The sequence below is a fragment of the Haemorhous mexicanus genome, chromosome 27, assembly GCF_027477595.1.
Source record: "Haemorhous mexicanus isolate bHaeMex1 chromosome 27, bHaeMex1.pri, whole genome shotgun sequence".
NCBI classification, from domain to species: Eukaryota; Metazoa; Chordata; class Aves; order Passeriformes; family Fringillidae; genus Haemorhous; species Haemorhous mexicanus.
The window spans coordinates 2,619,654-2,638,515 of NC_082367.1; the positions used below are offsets into that span (position 1 = coordinate 2,619,654).

Below are 18,862 nucleotides of genomic sequence, written 5' to 3' on the forward strand. Positions count from 1 at the left end.
GTTTTTTGTAAGAATTGATTGAAATACACAGATGCATAAAAACTTCCCACTGCCAAGGGGGACAACACACTATTTAGTTTAATTCTTTTGGTCCTTATTATACAATACTTTAAAACACACCTCTGCCCCTGGAATCCCACTGCCCTCTTTATTGCAATGCAGCTATAAATGGAGTTTACATGTCATGGCTAGGCCACAGAACAAAATTCCAGGATCATGCCATGAGGTCAAGCCTTTCTAACACTGCTCCACCAGTACCACCACAATGCCTGCCTATACAAAACTCAATTCTACACTTCAATCACAGTTTTTGCAAATAAACTGTAGTGGGTGCTTGAATGTTTACATTATTAGAAAAAAATATTATCCATCTGAAACACTTAAAATATCTTTAAGAAAAGGTGTCTAAAATATAAATTAACTTCAAAATATCTTTTAAGAAAAGGTGTCTTAGATATAAATTTATTTCTTTTGGAGCAAATAACTCTATGCAAAACTCAACATATTATTTGCATATAATTTTTCAGTAATACCTCATTTCAGTTCTACCTCATTCACAGAAACTTTTAAATTAAATTTTAAAACCTTTCAGAACTGTGTTCATCATTAGAGTGTATTGGAACACTTTGCTAATCTTCTCAGAGACATAAAGATGACTCATTATACACTGGATTATCAGCATGCATTGTTCACTTGTTGCCAGGAGTTACCCTGTGCTTATTAAGAGCTGAATTAGCTCTTAACGAGAGACAGCAGAGTGGTAAATGCAAGCTAGTGAATCAACCTGCAGCAGTGGATCAGGCTGAGAGCTGCTTTATGACACAAACAGCTCAGTGTCACCTGTGCCTGCTCTCTGAGTGCTGAGGGAAGCAAGCACACTCTTCCTGAAACAACAATCTGCCAGATTTTATTATTATTATTATTATTATTATTATTAGTCCTCCATAGGTGAGCTAGAGCTCCAAGTTTGAGGCAGACTGGTCTGATTGGTTCAATACAGTTTTGCTTCTGAAATCTGATGTCATTCAAATCTCCTTTCACTTTTTATGGTTGGAAAAAACCATACTAACACCTTCTCAAAGCTGTAGAAGTGGTAAATTCCCTTTCAGTTCAGTGCCATCACAGCACACAGGAGAAAGTGGAAAGCAGTTCAATTTTAGTTACTGGCAAACACCATGTGACTTATGACCAAATATTTCTTCTTTTTTATCTATTTATCTTAGAATCAAATAGACCATTTTCAGATAGAAGTAAAATTTTCATACTGATGGTAACATGACACCTTCCCCCTCACAGCAGCCTCAGAAATAAAGCAATTACAGAAGCTTGAAAGAATAACCAGCTTCAAGGGTCTCCTTGAAGATTCACAAGGATAGCCAGCTAAGTGTCAGTGAAAGACATCTCTGATATGGCTCCTTATTAATTCCTCTACAGAGAATTACCTTTGAAATAGTAATGCTGGGGGAGAGGGGAATGTAAGGTAAAACACTTCATGGCCATGGCCAAAACAAACATTCCCTTTTCCCACCCACACTCCCCCCCCATTGTTTGTCACACCTACAATCTACAAGAGCAACCACCCCAAGCTTTCCTTTTGTTTCCCAAGGTTGGCCAGTGGACCAACAGTAGCTCACCCTGCAGGAGCATCACATTTCTCATGGGGGCACAATCCCCACATCCTGGCAGCTGCACTGTGAGCACAAACAGGAGCCCAGCAGGGAAACCACAGCACAGAGTCTGCTGTTACTGGCTCACCCTGCTGAGAAGGAAGTTCTTTTCCTCTTCTCCAGGAGGAATGTTGGAAGGGAAGGAGGATTTCAATCGGGAGTAGAGCACTTCTGCTTTGAAACAGCAAGTTTGCTCATTTCACTTTAGGTCTGAAAACACAGTGTGTATCACAGCTGTGGGTAACCCAACTGTCTCCTCAAAAATCACAATTACATGGGAACAGAACGTTTCCATGTCCCTAACTAGGTAAGTCTTCCTCCCTCATGGAACCTCAACTTTTATCTTTAGTTCCCTGCTCTAACTTCTCTCACCCTCCTTTGGAAACTTATGAAAAAGAAAAAGTGTGGGAGAGTGAATTCGGGTATGCCATTATCCTCCTTATCTTCCACCTCACTCTCTGTATTCCTCATTCTTTAGATTCCTTTCAAATATAATCATTATAAGAAAGAAAAGATTTCAGCAAGTCAGCTTTTCTACTGTCCTCTAACAAAAAGTTTTCTGAATATGCAGGCTACAACAAAATCCTCCCCCTGAAAGCTAGAAAAAAAAATACTAGCAAAAGCAGAATATTCTGATATTTCCCAACAAGAGAAAAGCAATTTTGATACAGAACTGGGATTTACACCCCAAGATATCTAACAGTGGCAAAATATACAGAAAATAGTCCAAGCAGAGATGCCCTGCAAACAAACACTAAATGACAAACTTTTAAAATTACCTAAGTAGGAAACAACCAAATGCACAAGCTAATTCATGATAGTATGATGAAGACAATAATTCTCTATCCTTAAGGGGACAGTCTGAAAAAGCAATGAAGATATTTTGCCAAAAATATCATTATGTACCAGATAAATGCATTTAAAGTCTCAGGTTTCCACTGTAAGAACCTAAGACACACTTCTCCAGATTTCACACGTTTTCAAAAAACCCAAACCCACTCCTAGTTCACATATTTCTCAAAATTAAAAAGAAGATAATTCAAGGCATCATTTGGAGATAATCTGGTTCTGAGCTGTTCATTTTTCTTGCAAGTCAGTCCAATACAAAATAGAACATTTGCCCAAGGAGTTCACTGCTAAAGTCCATCTTAAAGAGAGTACCTGAGTTCAGACCACAAAACAAGTAGGAGACTGATAACAGAAAAAACCCAAAACCTGTCACAGAACCACTTTTATTCTATGATGATCTTCATATTCAAGGTTCTAGATCTTCACCCTCCCTCTTCAGATGAAACCTCACCAAGCAAGGAACAAGCAGCACATCAGCACATCATTCTCAGGTTGTACTGATTACACCCCAGTGCACATAAAAGCTTCACTCTACACTCTTCAATTACAAAAAGCTGCTTTGCACTTAGGACAGACTTTGAGGAACTACAACTTATCCCAATTCAGCTGATGGACTGTAAAATGTTCTCTATTCTGTTCCAGGAATTGCTGTGCTTTAAGTCATGTCTAGTCTGCTTTGCAATCTTACAGCACAACTCAGACTGCCATGAACACAAATCAGCGTGTCCTTTTTAACAAGGGACACATTCAGAATGTCCCAGCACTACAGGGGACAGGACACACAGAGCTGCAACTGCTGAGCAAGGGACAAGGTTTATGAATCCATGTGTGAAATCTCATATTGAAGCTTCTGTTTAATGAGAACTACACTAAGTCTCTTCTACAGAAAGCAATACTTGCAGAATGTCTTAAGAAAGAACAGAACCCTCCTAATACCTACATGATTATCCAAATACAGAAGAATAAAGAACTTGTCCATGTTAGTTAATTAAATGCTCAAACACATTTTTGTGGTATAATTAAAAATGTACTAGATAAATTGCAAATATAGTTGTCAAATTAAGCAATAAACAATTTCAACAGCTTGCCCTTTAATTTATAAAGTTCAGTTCTTTTTAAAACAAAAAAAAATAAAATATACCAACTTAAAACTTACAGCACTAGCCTGCCAAGTACCAAAAGAACATCTTCACATTCTGTAGTCAAGTAAGGTCTTGCATTAGCAAAGCTTTGGATGGAGATTCGATACACTTCCAAAAAAGGTAAAATATGTTCCGATGCACCCCGACTGCCAGCATACTGGAGCAGTGTCTGAAACAAAATGAGTTAGCATTAGTTCTGGTAACACACTTTTGCTTAAAAACAAATATTATCAATACACCATCTCACACACATACAGTGGAATCATTCTGGAAGAGAGACATTTTTACCCTGAAGAAGAATTTAAAGTAGCAACTTTAAACCGGAACAGAAATTCTCCTTTTTATTGAAATATATTTCTATTTAGCTTGAAATATATTTTTATTTAGCTTATTATCTTGAAAAAGTTATCAGAATTTCTACTGGGGAGAAAGCTAGATGCAATTGGCAGAAATGTGAACTATTAAATAGAAAATTCAGGGAGAAGTCCTACATTTAGTTCCTTTTGTACAACTACCAAGGAGACAGACCATGTATGTAACACACTTTTGCTTAAAAACAAATATCAATACACCATATCAGACACATACAGTGGAATCATTCTGGAAATGAGACACTTTTACTCTGAAGAAGAATTTAAAGTAGTAGCTTTTCACCTCAACAGAAATTCTTCTTTTTATTGAAATATATTTTTATGTAGCTTATTATTTTAAAAAAGTTATCAGAATTTCTACTGGGGAGAAAGCTAGATGAAATTGGCAGAAATGTGAGCTATTAAGTAGAAAATTCAGGGAGAAGTCCTACACTTGGCTCCTTTTGTACAACTACCATGGAGACAGAACCATGTATGTAACAGTGGAATCTTTATTACTATGAGAATGCACAAAAAATAGGCAGAAACTCAAGATTAAGAACATTACTACAAGTGTAGTGTTTGAAAGATCCATGCATTACCCACCCAGCAAACATGAAGCCACCAGAAAGGGATCCAAAACCCAGATCAGATCATGATGTAGGCATTTTTCAAACATAAATTTACCCCAGATTTTACTCCTTGGCCACAGCAATCCCACAATACCTGGGCACGGTACTAAAGCAGCAATATGAAATCCAGCCAGTTTTAACAGAAATCACATCAACACAGGGAAAACACTGGTACATCCCAAAGTTTAAAAGGTCCCTACAGTACCATGCTGTGCTAGGAAGTGCAATCTGAGAGCAAGTGGGGCACTGAGCTGAGGACACCTTAGCTCTGCTGACTGCTTGCCCTTCCCTGAACACCCTCGTACACCTGCAGAGCAGGGTGCTTGTGCACTCCCTGCTCCCTCTGCCTTGTGCTACTCTCCCTAAACAAGGGAACAACCTTGGTTAAAGCCAGCTGCAAAGAAAACAAAACCAATGAAAGAGGCTGTGCTTTTTGGAATCCTCAGGGCCAAGACTTGGCCTGCCCAGGGAGGTGATGGAGTCACCATCCCTGGATGTGTTTAACAAAGACTGGATGTGGTGTTGTTATAGGACACAAAACAACACACTGCTGCTCTCAAGGTGAAGAAAAGGGAAGTTTATTTTCTGACTCTAACATTTATAGTTTTCTAAAAGTGACAGTGGATTGGAGGGTAAAAGTGTCACCTCTCCAATGACACTGGACAAACCAACAGCCCATCAAATTTCTCTTCCTCTATAAAAGAATGCAAAGCAATAAGTTATTTACAGAAAGTGTGTGATAAAGTCTGCTACAGAATGTAAACATCAGAAGGCTTAGAAAACCTTAAAAAATCAAAGTGACAATGTGGCACTTGATGCCATGGTTTAGTTGAGGTGTTAGGGCATGGGCTGGACTCAATGATCTTTAAGGTCTCTTCCAACCCAGTGATTTTGTGAATTCTGTGAAGACTGCATGGGAGAAAAAAAGTTCAGAGTGCTTCACCCTACCATTCAAACCGAGTCAAATTGTCCTTACAAGAATGGTGAGGCCACATCAGTTTTCAAATCACTTACAGCTGTCACTCTGACACAACAAACTGATTTTAACACCTTAAAGGCCACATGATCTTATCAGATGGTGAATGGAAACAGCACGCTACGGAACAAACCCTTCTACAAGCCTGCTAAAACCACAGGCAGTCAAAATAATGACCAAAACCTACCCTCCATCACAGCAGGAAATAAGTGGCCAGGACCCAATGTTACATCAGTGTTATACCTGTACTATATTAGTCCTAACCTAAAACCAATGCAGACTAGCAGAATCATGTGTTACACTTAGGAAATCTATTAAAAAATACCAGCTAAGAATCAGTAATCTGCTCTTTTGTGGATTGTTCTCCAACAATTAATGAATAGAACTTCTGGGTGAATGGAAGTTACAAACTTTCCCAAAACCCCCACATAATATTAATAGTTATAAAGACTTAAGCTGGGGGCAGGGAATTGGAAGTTTGCAGAAATCATCCTTAAGCACAGCACAAATATCATGAGCTGCAGCAGTAATGGAAATACCAGTCTTCAAGTTTATTTAACAGATTAAACAGATTAATGGATTTGATAATATAACTCACATCATACATTGCTTTGTAGCATTAAATCACATTCAAAGACTGTCAAGCTGCAATCCCCAGAGAGTCAAGTGATGACTATCATAAATCAGCTGTTTAGTAAAGCAGCAGTAACACTACCATTACAGTGACTGGAGAAACAGATCAAACACACCAATCCCTGCACTTTTCTAAAAATATATCCATTAAAAGCAAGCTATTTTAAAAGCCAAATTTAGTACTCAATTATTTTGACAGACACTTTGATCATAAACTACCTGGTCTATGTAAACCATAAAACACAGCAGAATACTTTCTAAGATTAAATAAATTTTCTAGTAAACATTGCAGCCTTGCTCGAGTGCAATCTGAGCACTGGGATCAAAGTCTTAAAGCTAGCATTAGGAATTCACTGAGCAACTCTTTATGAGAAACTTCTTGTCAAATACATAAACAATGGTTTCAGTGTAAAAAACAGACTCAAGGTGACAGATGTATTAATAGCTTAGACTTCAAGGATCTAGTTTGGAACATTATGATGCTATTAGTATTAGCACACTGACAAATAAGCCAAATGTGGTAACTGTATTAGAGAGGTTCTTCAAAGCCCTTGTGCTGTTTCATAAGCAATAGTTCTTTAGTTGTCCACTATGGATTTCTCCTGGCAGTTTTAACAAAAACTATTATGGAAAAATGATTAATTTGACAGAATTAGATAACCTACATATTTAAAGGATTCTCAAGTAACAATTTAGAAGCAATGACTACCTTACAGTATAATTACCTGAGAGAGTATTCAGGCATTTGAAGTCTGGCTAACACACACCCATTTACACTTCATCCCACCCTCCTCTTCCATTCCAGTAACATCTCTGATGGGTGAATGGGGTGAGAAGTGCAGAGCCCACATCCCCCAGATGTGTAGCACACGGGCCAGCCCAGGCCCTCCACACTGCACAGCTTTTCACTCTGCAATGACAGAGCACCAGCTTAGCTGCACTTCTGAGGAAGTGCAATTTTTTTGCTCAGACCCAATTTAAAGATGAAGATCTCAAAGTCTCCTGACCTGTTGGTACAGCTTTGAGACTTTTTAAGAAAAAGACTTTCTCGTCTTCTTAACCATATCTGATTGCACTCAACATGTCACCTTCGAAAATTTCAGAAAGCCAAGAGCTGCTGGGCACTGGCAGATGGGATGCTTTGACATCCTACAACCCCCTGTTCACTGGAAACTGTTCTTCCTATTTATGACAGCACAGCCTCAAACACTCCCCTTAGTTGTTCTATCTGGCTGTTTGGGTACATACTGCTCTCCACAAAAAAAAAAATTTCCCAAGGTGAATGTGCAAAGCATTAATGCCTATACAATATAAAGTTGCAGAGTCAACCCATTTTTTAGGCTTCAGCAGTTTCTTTGTTTTGTTATCCTGGACAAGAGTATCCTGCATGAAAATAGGGATCTTCAAGGAAATTGTGACATCCAGCATCACTCCCTGTATGAGCTACTGGAAAGCTGCACACAGCAGCACAAGTTTATCAGCAGTAAAACAGCATTCAGACAGCTCAAAGCAAAGGAAATTCCCTAATTTGGTTCAGTTTGCCCGACAGCCATGGTAATTTCCACAGCAAAACAGAGCAACTTCCAGGCCCCTGCCTCAGCTGTACTCACAGGATGGCAAACATAAAACATTTCAGCTCTCCTAATGTCAGCTACTTCCCAAAACCAAACCTAAGCCCAGATAAATTCAGCTTCTTTCTAGGCACATTTTGCTGTAGCTTAATAACTTTATGACAAGGTATCAGTGGCACCTTCCAAGTAAATAACACAAAATTGAGGTCCCTAAACTTCACTTATGGGCAGACCTTAAGTTTTTGAAGTTATCACAAACATCCTCTGCCAGGAGAAACCCAGACATAAAATTCCACCCACAGTGGTCTGACTGCACAAAGACATCACAAGTTTATCCTCTATGAAGGATGGAGCTGCTTCAGGATGGACCAGCAGCTCCATGTCCCCCTTGGCATCCCCTGGAGTCCAGGCAGGACAATCCAAAAAGTCCCAGACTGGTGGCAAGTCAAAACCAACCTTTTCCATTTTTATCTGGGCTATCACAGCATTTTAAACCCAGGCTACAATAATAGCACAAGGACCCAGAGGGCTACATTATTTGTGGGGCATGGTTTGGGGTCTTATTTTGTTGTTGTTGGTTACTTTTGGTTTATTTTAGGTAGCAGAACTGTCTTTCACAACACTCCACTGATCAAGTATCTTTAAAGCTTCTGTACCCAACTAATCTGGGAAACTGGACATGTTCTCACACAGTCATCCTGACAACCACTATTAAGGGTCAGCTGAATATTTGCCTCAATGTTCTGACACAATTTACACCACTGGAAACAATTTCAGCAAATCCTGAACTTGGACAGGGTGACACTTTGTAGCAGGCTCCATGTCAGTGCAAGGTCACATATACTGAATTTGAGACAAACACAGCAGGACGCAGCTGCACCCTGCAGTTTGAAAGAGCTTTGAAACCTAGAAAATACACTTAGTCTCTTGTTTCAGTAAGTGATGAGCTAAACATCCTCCCAGAATGGTATGGCAAAGCTCACAACCTGTGGATGCAAAATGGAAGACTGTGAAGGGTAACACCACTTATACATAATTTGTGACAACCCAGCAAGCTTTTTTCTCTGATTTTACCATTCATCAAACACTACAGCTTTATCAGCTGAGGCATTGTAAACTAGCTTAGAAAAGAGATTTTTTTCTTTCTTACTTTAAAACCCACAGTCTCTCTAGACCCAACAGGGACAACTCTCCAACCAAGATTGTAACAACAATTTTTCAACCTCAGAGCTCACAGTAAATGATGCTGTGAAGGTGGCAAAAACTAACAATTGGAAGAAGTTACTTAAGAACTAGGTATCTCCAGCACTGTGGCTTTAACCAAGTTCAGCTCTTCTTCTGGAACTCAGGGCCTCGATTCAGAAATTGGTGATCTCCCTCTGGGTTGCAATAAGCAAGTATTCGAGACAAGATATCCAAACCACAGCCCATTCAGAGACTGAAGGGCCCTGTAGGCCCTTACAGGCCAGCAAGTACTCCTTGCACCCCACGGCACATCTCAAACAAGGCGAGTACGCAGATTTGATCCCGAGACAAGTGAAACAGTGAAACAGACAACCGGAGATCTCGGAACCGAGCCAGGACTGCTCGTGTCCCGGAGACCCAGCCGAGCCCCGCTCCGCAGCGATGCCAAAGCCCAAAGCCGAGCAGTCCCCCTGGCTCCGGGCTGGCGGCGCAGAGCCCGCGGGGCGCCCTCGGCAGGGCGAGCACAGCCCCGCTGGGCAGCCGGGCACGGAGCCCCGAGCCCTGCGCGCCGCCAGCCCCGGCAGAGCGAGGGCAGCGCGGTGCCTGCCCCGCCGCATCCCCTGCGCGCAGCCGGCCTGCCGCCCGCGCCGCGGCCCGCCCCGCCCGCCTCCTACCTGGCAGAAGCCCCGGCAGTAGGCTCGGGACGAGGCCTCCGACACCTCCTGCTCGCGCAGCTCCGTCTGCAGCTGCCAGAGGCGGGCGCGGAGCGCCGGCACCACCCGCGGCACCTCCGGCCGCGCCGCCGCCTCGGCCTCCGCGTCCGCCATCTGCACCCGGCCCCACTGCGCGTAGGCACCGGTCACGTGACCAGCCGCTGACCTCATCGGCCAGGGACGGCATCACGTGACGCGCGCACGTGACGCGGCGGCGCGCCCGCGCGGGGCGGGGCGGGGAGCGGGCGCGTGCCCGCGCGGGGCGCCCCACGTGACGAGGCGGCGGCGCGCGCGGCCCTCAGCGCGGAGGGGCGGGGCTGCAGCTCCCGCCGGCCCCGCCCCCCCCGGCCGTGAGGGCTCCGGCGGGCTCCGGGAGAGGGGCAGCGGCACGGCCCGGGAGTGACAGCCCCTCTGCCATAAAGGTGACTGACTGCAGGGCTAAGGGACGTGAAATATGATAATGCACACCGGCCAGAGTCAGTTTTTTAACTCAGATGGCCGTTACTCTAATCTCCCGTTAACAGCCCGGGGGTAGCAGAAAGTTCGTATCTCTAGGATAGCCCTGGAGAGGCTGTTGCCCAGACACGGGAACGGGGAAGTTGGTAAAAGCTTTTATCAAGAATTTGTAGTGTGTCTGATGATATAAGATGCTGGACCCATGGATTGGAGCAGACCTCTCTCTGTCTTTTATCTCTATTAATGAAATATATATTTTCTCCCCACTTTACATTCATGAGGGGACTGACAGGCTTTGGTGGAGCCTGGCATCCAGCCGGGGTCATTCCACTAAAGGAAGGGAAGGGAAGGCAAGAGAGGGGTAAACAAAGTCAAGACAGTTCAAGGGAGGGGTAGGCAAGGTATGGCAAGGAAGCGTTTGGCAAGGCATGGAAAGGAAGGCATAGGCATGGCTTGACAAGTCAATGAAGTTCTAGGCAAGGCAATAGTTCTACTTGTTCTTCCCCAGTTTAGGTGGTGTTGGGGGTCTTCTTCGATGAAGGCTCAAGGTCTTCCTCACATCTGAACTTCTCAACTTTGTCTTTGGAGCATACACCATTATGGTGTTCCTTGGTCTTGCTGGACATAACCAGTTTAAATTCTCCATTTTGTGGCTATTTGGCTTTACATTTGTCAATTTCTCATTAGCGCATCCTGCTGCTTCCCAATATAGTTATATTTGTCTATTTTTGAGATTATTCACTTGGCAAGTTTCTGTTTATTTAATCATTAAGCAACCAGTGAACCATAATACTAGACAGAAAGTTATGATTCAGGTTATACTGGTATAACCCAAGCTGGATGAGCATCTTGTGAAGATGTTGTAGAGGTTACAGAGGTATCAGCTGTCCCCGTGTGCCGTGCCTGGCATTGCCGCGTTTCCCGCCGCGGGTTCCGTTCGAGCTCCGTGACCGGACGGTCCCGCCCTGGGGGGGCCCTTGGGCGGGCACGCAGCGCCCCCTGCTGGAGCTCCTGAGCGGCGGCGGGGACACCGGCCACGAGGTGGCGCTGTGCGCTCGGGAGAGAGGGCACGGTCCCTCGGGCTGGTGCCTTTCAGGGTGCTGGGTGAGGTGGGAGAGTGCTAAAGGGGAGCTGCAGCTGGCTAAAATGGTTTTGGGTGATGTTGGGAGGGTTTGAAGGTGGATTGGGGGATCTGGGATGGTCTGGCTGTGAGGGGATTCAGTGTGTGCAGTGAGGGGTTTGATGGTTCTGAGGGATGCTGCCCTCACCAGTTCCTCTAGAGCACCCCTAGGCCCGGGGAGGGGAACACCTCAGCATTTGGGGGTGCTCTGGGAGTCACCCCAAGTGGTTCATGGTTATCACCCTCCTTTCCCTTGCATTTCTCACCCCTTCTCCCTTATGTTTCTTGCTCTTTTCCTCTCATGCTTCCCACCATTTACCCCCTTAATTTAAGGCCTTTAAACAGTGTCAAAGGAAGGTTTTTCGATGACTTAATCCTTAAAGGAAGAGAAAAGGAGGTTTTCTCAATTTGAAGCCCTTTGTTGCAGAACCCCCTCCTTTTCCTGTGGTCACTGGGATGCCCTGGGAGGGACTGAGGAGAGACTGAGGGCACTGGGAAAAAACAGACTCAGATTTTAAGAAAATTTTTATTTAATTCCAGAATTCTCTGTTCTTGGGTTTCCCCTCCAATTTGGTATGCTCCACCCAAATCCCCCAATTTAGAGGAGACGCCCCTCATTAGCAGCCCCCATTAATGAGGCTGGGGGGGAGGGCAAGGGGGAGCTGGACCCCTTCTGTGCTCCTCCCCCCACCAAACCAATGTGGTTCAGACTCATTTCACAGAAATTTGGGGGGCAATTTCATTGAAATCAGGAAAAGTTAACATGGGGAAACCCCCAATATGGGGGTGTGCTCCCATCTGATACCGGGGAGACCCCGCCCCTCTGACGTCACTCGGCGGTTTGGGGGGTGCGATGGGACCCCCGGCGGCTCCTCAGGAGGAGGCGGAGCTGTGGGAGAGGGAAGGTTCAGGGGGGTCCCCAAAACACGGGGTTCTACCCCAGACTATGGGGATGTCACCCAAAGGTCCTGGGACAGGACCCCACGGTTTGGGGGGAGGGGGGTGTGAAAATGAGGGGGTAAATCGGCAGGGTTTGGGGGTAAAGCAGCAGAACTTTTGGACATAGCAGAAGGGATCTGAGGCAAAGCAGTGGAATTTTGGGGTTCCAGAAGCAATTCCAGGCGTTTCCCCGCATCAGCAGGAAGTTTTAGGGTGCAATGGGGTGCAGGGGATGGTGCTGGGTGTGAGGGTGATCTGGGGGTCTCACCTGGTCTCCGAGGGCCCCCGGGGGCAGCAGGCTCTGGGGCAGGTCGTGCTCCAGGTTGCGGGCACTGGGGTCGGCACCCCAGGCCAGGAGCAGCCTCACAAGGGGCTCCTGGCTGGGGGTCCCAGGTAGTGCTGCTGCCATGTGCAGGGGGGTGTTCCCGTGGGCCTGGGGGATGTGAGGGGGCTCTGGGTACCCACAAGTCACCCTCCAGCCCCCTCAGAGACCCTTGAGATCTGATTCTGATACTTCCAGCCTCCCCAGACACCCCAAAGCCCCCAGTGCCCTTTAGATCCCTCTGAGCCTCCCAGAGCCCCTTCATGCTATGCAAGCCACTAGAGGAACCCTTAAGATCTCCACAGACCCCTCCAATCAGCCCCAAGAGTCTCACAGAGGTCCCCCAGCCCCAAGTGGCCCACAAAGCCCTAGGGGGAACCCAGAGCCCTCCTCAGAGCTCCCCCCAGCCCCCAAGTCCCTCAAACCTTCATGTTGACAAGGCGGGGGGCCATGCCAGGCTGGCGCAGCAGCAGGTGGGCCAGGGCGAGGTTTCCTCCCCTCACAGCCAAGTGCAGTGCTGTCAGGCTGCTTTTGGTGTCCTGGGGGCAAGACAGGGGTCGGGGGGGGCCCACAGGAGGTCCCACCCCCCCTACAACCTCTTCAACCTCCCCAAAGGAACCCTAAGAAATCCCAGTGCCTGGGAGCACGGATCTGTCCAGCCCATGGGAGACCCTGAAGGGAGACACAGGGGTCTTTGGGGGACACACAGGTGTTGTGGGGGTCTCACACCCCTCCCCAGCCCTCCCAAGGTACCCCAACGGACCCCAAAGGCCAGGAGCTCAGGTCTGCCCAGCACACAGGGACCTTGAGGTGGGACACAGTCATCTTTGAGGGGCACAGAGGTCTGTGCGGGGAGCCCAGGGGACCTGAGGGACACCTGGAGAGTTGTGGGGTACCTGGGGGTCTTTGGGGGTCTGTACCTGGCTGCTGCTGTCTGCCCCCATCTGCAGCAGCAGCTCAACACAGCGGAATCGGTCCTGGGGAGTGGGGGACCCCCCTCCAGAGCCCCCCACGGGGCTGTGCCCTCCCTGCAGCGAGGCGTTGTGGGCCAGGACAGCGCAGTGCAGAGGGGTCTGGCCTGGGGGAGAACCAAGAGGGGTCAGGAAGGGCCCCTCCCCCAAACAGGGCCCCCCTGGAATTGGGAGCCCTCCTAGGGAACCCCCTTAAAGTACAGGCACACCCCCTGGGACCCTCCCATCACCCAGGATGCCCAGACTGGAGATCCCCCATCCCCCCAAAACAGTGATGCATCCACCAGGAATCCCACCAAGAGCTACCAAAAAATGGGGATCCCCAGCATCCCCTTCAAACCAGGAACCCACAAGCCCCTTCTGTATTGAGTACCCCTCAAGTGGGACTCTCCCAAGACTCCCTGAAATAGGGGACTTGTGAGATACCCCAAATCAGGGACCCCTGAGTCCCCCTCCCATTGGGGACCCACCAACAGAACTCTCCCCTGTCCCACCCAAACAAGGACTCCCCAAGAATCACTCCCACCCCAAAACCAGGGGTCCACCCCAAACCCCTCCGCCACCCTTGCCCCCCCTCAAATTTGCTGACCCTCAAAATTTCTGGCCTCCACGTTGACAGGAACCCCCGAGGACATCATGGCCTGGGAAGGCAAGGGGAAAGATTTGGGGTCCCCCTGGATACCAGGAACCACACTCGGCCGGTTCCCTGGTCTCCCAGGACAACTGTGTCCCTTCTGGAGCCACTTTGGGGTCCCCTTTGGGAGGGTTTTGTGGTCCCCATGGGGCTGGGGTCTCACCTGGAGGATTTCAGGGTGCCCATAGGCTGCAGCCAGGTGCAGGGCTGTGCGGCCCCTGTGGTCAGCGGCGTCAGGATTGGCCCCCAGGACCAGCAGGTCCCGCACAATCTCTGGGGCTGCAGCTGCTGCTGCCACCAGTAGTGGAGTCTGGGGGCATCAAATGGGGGGGTCAGGGGCGCTTGAGTCACTCCTGGGGGGAGTTAGATGTCTAGGGGGTAAAGGGGGCCTGGGGGCTCTTGCAGGGAAAAAAAGAATGTCATCTGGGGGAGTCAGGAGTGGTTGGGGGGCATCAAGCACCCTGAACCCTCAAATTATCACTCTGCTATTCTGCTACTGCTCTGCCCCCCCTTATCATTCCTTTATCATCCCCTCATTAATTATTTGTTATTGATTACCCCTTTGTTGCCCTTTATTACACCATCACTAATCACCCCCCAGTATAAATTGCCCTTTTATTCTCCAGCACTCCCTCTATTATTAGGCTGCAACAGAAACCTGTCATTAATTATCCCAGAATTAACTACCCCACTCCCATTATTAATTACCCCATCACCCCCTGATCCTTTATTGTCTTTTTACCTCCATCACCCCCTTATTGCCCCAATAAGACCCACTAATTACCCCTTCTTTACTTATTACCCTTTCTTTACCCCCAATATCCTCAACTTTCCCAGACTGAGGAAACTTGCACTTCTTGCACTTGTAGCTTCCCCCCCCCCCGGCCCCCACCCCAACTTGCCTAGGTGCTCCTGCATCTTTCTCTCCTCCAGATGCCCCCTCAGGCCCCCCAGGTGTGTCCCCCCCCTCACCTTGCCCAGGTGCTCCCGCACCTCAAGTCCCCCCAGGTCCCGCAGAGCCTCGGCTGCAGCCCGGGCGAGCGCCCACTGCCCCCCGGCACAGAGCACGTGCAGCAGCCTGGGGGTGGAGCGGGGTTAGAGGGGATCCCCTTGCCCCTCTACCCGCCCCCCACATTCCACCCAGAACACAGACCCCACAAAAGGACTTGTCACCCCATAGCTCCTCCCAGTGCCTCACAACTGCCCCTGGGGGCTTCCCAGCACTGCCTTGTCCCACTGACTTCCCCAGTGCCTCCCCGCTGACCTCCACATTGACTCTCCCATTTACCCCACACTGATCTCACCCACAGACCCTACTTCATCCCATTGCCTCCCACTGAGCACCACACTGACCCCACTCACCCCATTGCCCTCCCATTGCACTGCTATGGGCCCCACTGACCGTCCTTCACACCAGTGACCCCCTAAACTGCCCCCCTACTGATGCCCCCCATCTGCTGCAATTGAACCCATTGACCCATCATGGACCCCTGTACCCCCCCGTGCCCTCCCATTGTCCCCCCTGCTCACGTGTCCCCCTCCTCGTCCTGCCGCAGCAGCTCCCGGGGGTCTCGGCCCCCCAGTGCAGCGCGGGCGGCTGCCAGCTCCTGGGGCTCAGGATACGGGTCTTGGATCTCCCTTCCTAGCAGGGAGGCCCCGAATTCTCCCCACGGCACTGTGGAAGGGGGCCAGGCAGGGCCAGGGATGGCAGCAGCCTTGGAGGGGGGGCAGCAGTCAAGGTGGAGGGGGACTTGGTACCAGTTACCCCTGCCCCAATGACCCCCCCTTTTCCTCCCCTTGCCCCCCCAGCTGCCACCCCATTGCCCCATCTACATCATCTCCCCCCACTGCCGCCCCCATTGCCCCTCCACTGCCCCAATTTCTTCCTTCATTCCCTCCCATTGCCTCCCTTCACCATCCCATTACCCCCATGTCACTCTGCGTTGCCCCACCATTCCTCTCCCAGTTGTCTGCTCCCTTCTCCCCCCCATTTCCCTCCCTTTGCCTCCCATTCCCCCCCCCATTGTCCCCCCTCTGCCCTCTCATTTCCCCCCATCGACCTCCATTTACCACACTGCCCCCTCTTTAACCTCCCAGTTCACGCCCCCTTTCTCCACTGTCCCCTCCAACCAGCTCACCTGAAACCCCCTCGGACCGGAGGCCCTTCCCCCATGGGCTCCCCCCGGGCTGCCATGGGACACATGTGGGACCGCAGAGAGGCCGGGAGGCACTGCGGGGACAACGGGCCAGGGAGCACCTGAGGGGAGACCAGGTAATGGGGGGGACATGGGGAGGGACTTGGGGAGGGAGTGGGAAAGTTTGGGGGAAGGGACGTGGAGGGGAACGGGGACACGAAGGGATGGGGGGGAGGGCATGGAGAATATTTACGGGGCACAGGGGGTGTGGGGGGGATCTGGGAGGAACTGGGGCATCGGAGGTCACTCACCATCCGAGGGGCGTGGGGAGGGCAGCGCCAAAACCTGGGGGGAGAGCGGGGGGGTCAGGGAGGAGAGTGGGCGTGTCCCCGGGGAAGGTGTCACCTGGGAGAGGGGGTCACCCACCGGGGATCTCGCCCCTTCCCTGCTCTTCTGCTGCCGTAGCTCCTTCAGCAGCTGCTTCACCGTCTGGGGCGGAGCGGCGCGGGGGGGACCTGGGGGTGTGCAAGGGAGGGTTCGGGGGTCCCCGGGATGCCGGGGAACTCTGAAAACTTCTAAAACCCCGCCAAACGCCCAGGCGTCCCCCAGATCCCCGTGTCTCATCCAGACCCTGTTCGGGGGTCCCCCCTGAACTCCTGAGACCCCTCAAACCGCCGTGTCATAACCGGGCCCCCCGGGACCCCCAAACCCCTGGGCACTCCCCCAGCGAGGCAGGAATCCCCCTGTCGTGACGTCACGGGGATTCCCATGCGTCACCACCCGCCCCCGCCATCACCGCCCTCCTCCCCGGGGAACCCCCTCCTCCCCCGCGGGGAGAATCCAGCGGGGAGGCCCCGGGAATCGCCCCGCTCCTTGAAGGCCAGTGTCCCCCCTACTCCCCCCTGGTCTCCTAAAGGCTCAGCAGACCCTTCTTGGCTCTCTTAAAGGGCCAGTGTCCCCTAAAAGCGAGACTTAAAGGGCCAGTGTCTCCTACAAGCAGCTCTTAAAGGGCCAGTATCTCCTAAAAGCAGCTCTTAAAGGGCCAGTGTCCCCTAAAAGAGCGTCTTGAAAGGCCAGCTCCCTCTCCCAGGTGTTTTAAAGGGCCAGCACCTTGTCCCAGATTGCTTAAAAGGCCAGTGTCCCCTCGAAGCGGGTCTTAAAGGACCCGCGACACCCCCCGCCCCCCCAACCGTCCCCATCCCCCTTTTCCCCCCATACCTCTCTGGGGCCGCATCCCCGCAGGATCCGGGGGCAAATGGGGCCGGGACGGGCGCGGGGACCGATTTGGGGGGACTTGGGCGAGGAAACCCCGCCCCGGAGGGAAACGCCACCAAAACGCCAACGCTGTCACTGTTGCGACGGGTGACAAGGCAGGGGGCGGAGCTTCGGAGGGGCCCAGGGGACCCAGAGGATGGGTGGAAGTGGCGGGGTCACTCGGGGGCCGGGGTCCTTTGAGGTGGTGTTGGGAAGGGTCACAGGTCCTGGGTTGTTCCCTTGTGACGTCATCAGCAGCGATTTGGGGCGACAATCCAGGGTCCCTCTCACCCCCCATCATTTTGTGTGGGTCTTTGCCCCATTTGGGGGACTCTCTTCCCCATTCTAGGAGGGGGCTCTGTCTCCCCAACCCCAGAAGATCACGAGACCCACGAAGACCATAAAGACTGTGGAAGGCACCAGGGCTGGTGTCTTTATTGGGGGAGGGACCGGGCTGTCCCCCCACCCACAATTTGCAGGAGCCACTGCTCCCCTCCAAACCCCCCACTTGGGGAGTGTGGGGTGTGTCTTACCCATTTGGGAGAATCTCTGCCCCATTTGAGGGAGGTTTCTCACCCACTTGAGGGTGGCATTTAGGATGGGGGGGCTCAGCCCGATTTTGGTGGGAATCTCTGACACATGGGAAGGAAACCATGAGACCCACTGAGACCATGAAGACTCCTGAGGCCACCAAGGCTGGTTGATTTATTCTGGGGGATGTCACACAGCAGGGGGGTCCCTCCAGGATCCTGACTGGGGACTTGGGTGTCACGAGTGTACTTTCTACTACATAGGCTGAACCTTCACTGGTCCTGAAGCCTTACTCAGACAGGCAGCTCCATTCTCTGAATGCCAGGACACACCTGCCCAAAGAGCTGAGACAGCCTAGGAGCTGAAGCAGCTGGAGGAACAGCAGAGCACCCTGAGAAGAGGCTGTGGTTTATATACCCCAGCCTCAGTGGCTGCACATTTGCTGCCCCAGCCCATCCCTTCCTGCAGCCTATCTTAATCCATGGCTCAGCCACTTTCACACCTCCTGAGTACAACCTAGATGCTGCAGTTCCCAGGAAATCCCCTCTCCCTTCCCCTGGCCCCAACCACAGACACTGACCCTGAGCCCAGCAGATGGATACAGAACAGGCAGGAAAGAAGGAAAAAAAAAAAAAATAGAGAGGGAGCCTGATAAAGTAGACATGGAAACTTGAAAATGCAAAGAGGAGCAAGGTCAGGAGGGAACTAAAAGCACACACAGAAAGCTACAGTGCCAGTGTATATGCATAAATAAAATTTTACAGCCAAGGGATTAAGAGAGG

At 49.9% G+C, this 18,862-nt stretch overlaps 2 protein-coding genes across 4 annotated transcripts in view; both read right to left on the reverse strand.

Moving 5' to 3' along the window:
* The window catches only part of RLF (RLF zinc finger), a 40,254-nt gene extending 30,390 nt beyond the window's left edge, over positions 1-9,864 (reverse strand). The window contains exons 1-2 of one of the 2 annotated variants that reach the window (XM_059868437.1): positions 9,680-9,864; positions 3,673-3,827 (exon numbers count right to left, since the gene is read on the reverse strand). In XM_059868437.1, coding sequence (XP_059724420.1) covers positions 3,673-3,827; positions 9,680-9,832 — 308 coding nt within the window. In that variant the 5' untranslated portion in view covers positions 9,833-9,864. Of the gene's footprint in view, positions 1-3,672; positions 3,828-9,679 lie in introns of those variants that run through there. The other variant, XM_059868438.1, reaches the window with a different exon arrangement.
* Positions 9,865-11,801: 1,937 nt separating this feature from the next.
* Positions 11,802-17,642, reverse strand: NFKBID (NFKB inhibitor delta). Of its 2 annotated transcripts, XM_059868634.1 has the most exons (12): positions 17,514-17,642; positions 16,722-16,810; positions 16,607-16,640; positions 16,299-16,417; positions 15,691-15,875; positions 15,133-15,238; positions 14,324-14,470; positions 14,116-14,167; positions 13,476-13,633; positions 12,981-13,094; positions 12,502-12,666; positions 11,802-12,183 (listed from the first exon to the last, which is right to left on the reverse strand). In XM_059868634.1, exons 1-12 carry the CDS (start codon positions 17,527-17,529, stop codon positions 12,124-12,126), a joined length of 1,245 nt encoding a protein of 414 aa, XP_059724617.1. In that variant the 5' UTR covers positions 17,530-17,642; the 3' UTR covers positions 11,802-12,123. The 2 variants fall into 2 exon arrangements, with proteins under 2 accessions (XP_059724617.1, XP_059724616.1); XM_059868633.1 differs by having other exon boundaries at positions 16,607-16,810.
* Between the last annotated feature and the right edge of the window lie 1,220 nt (positions 17,643-18,862).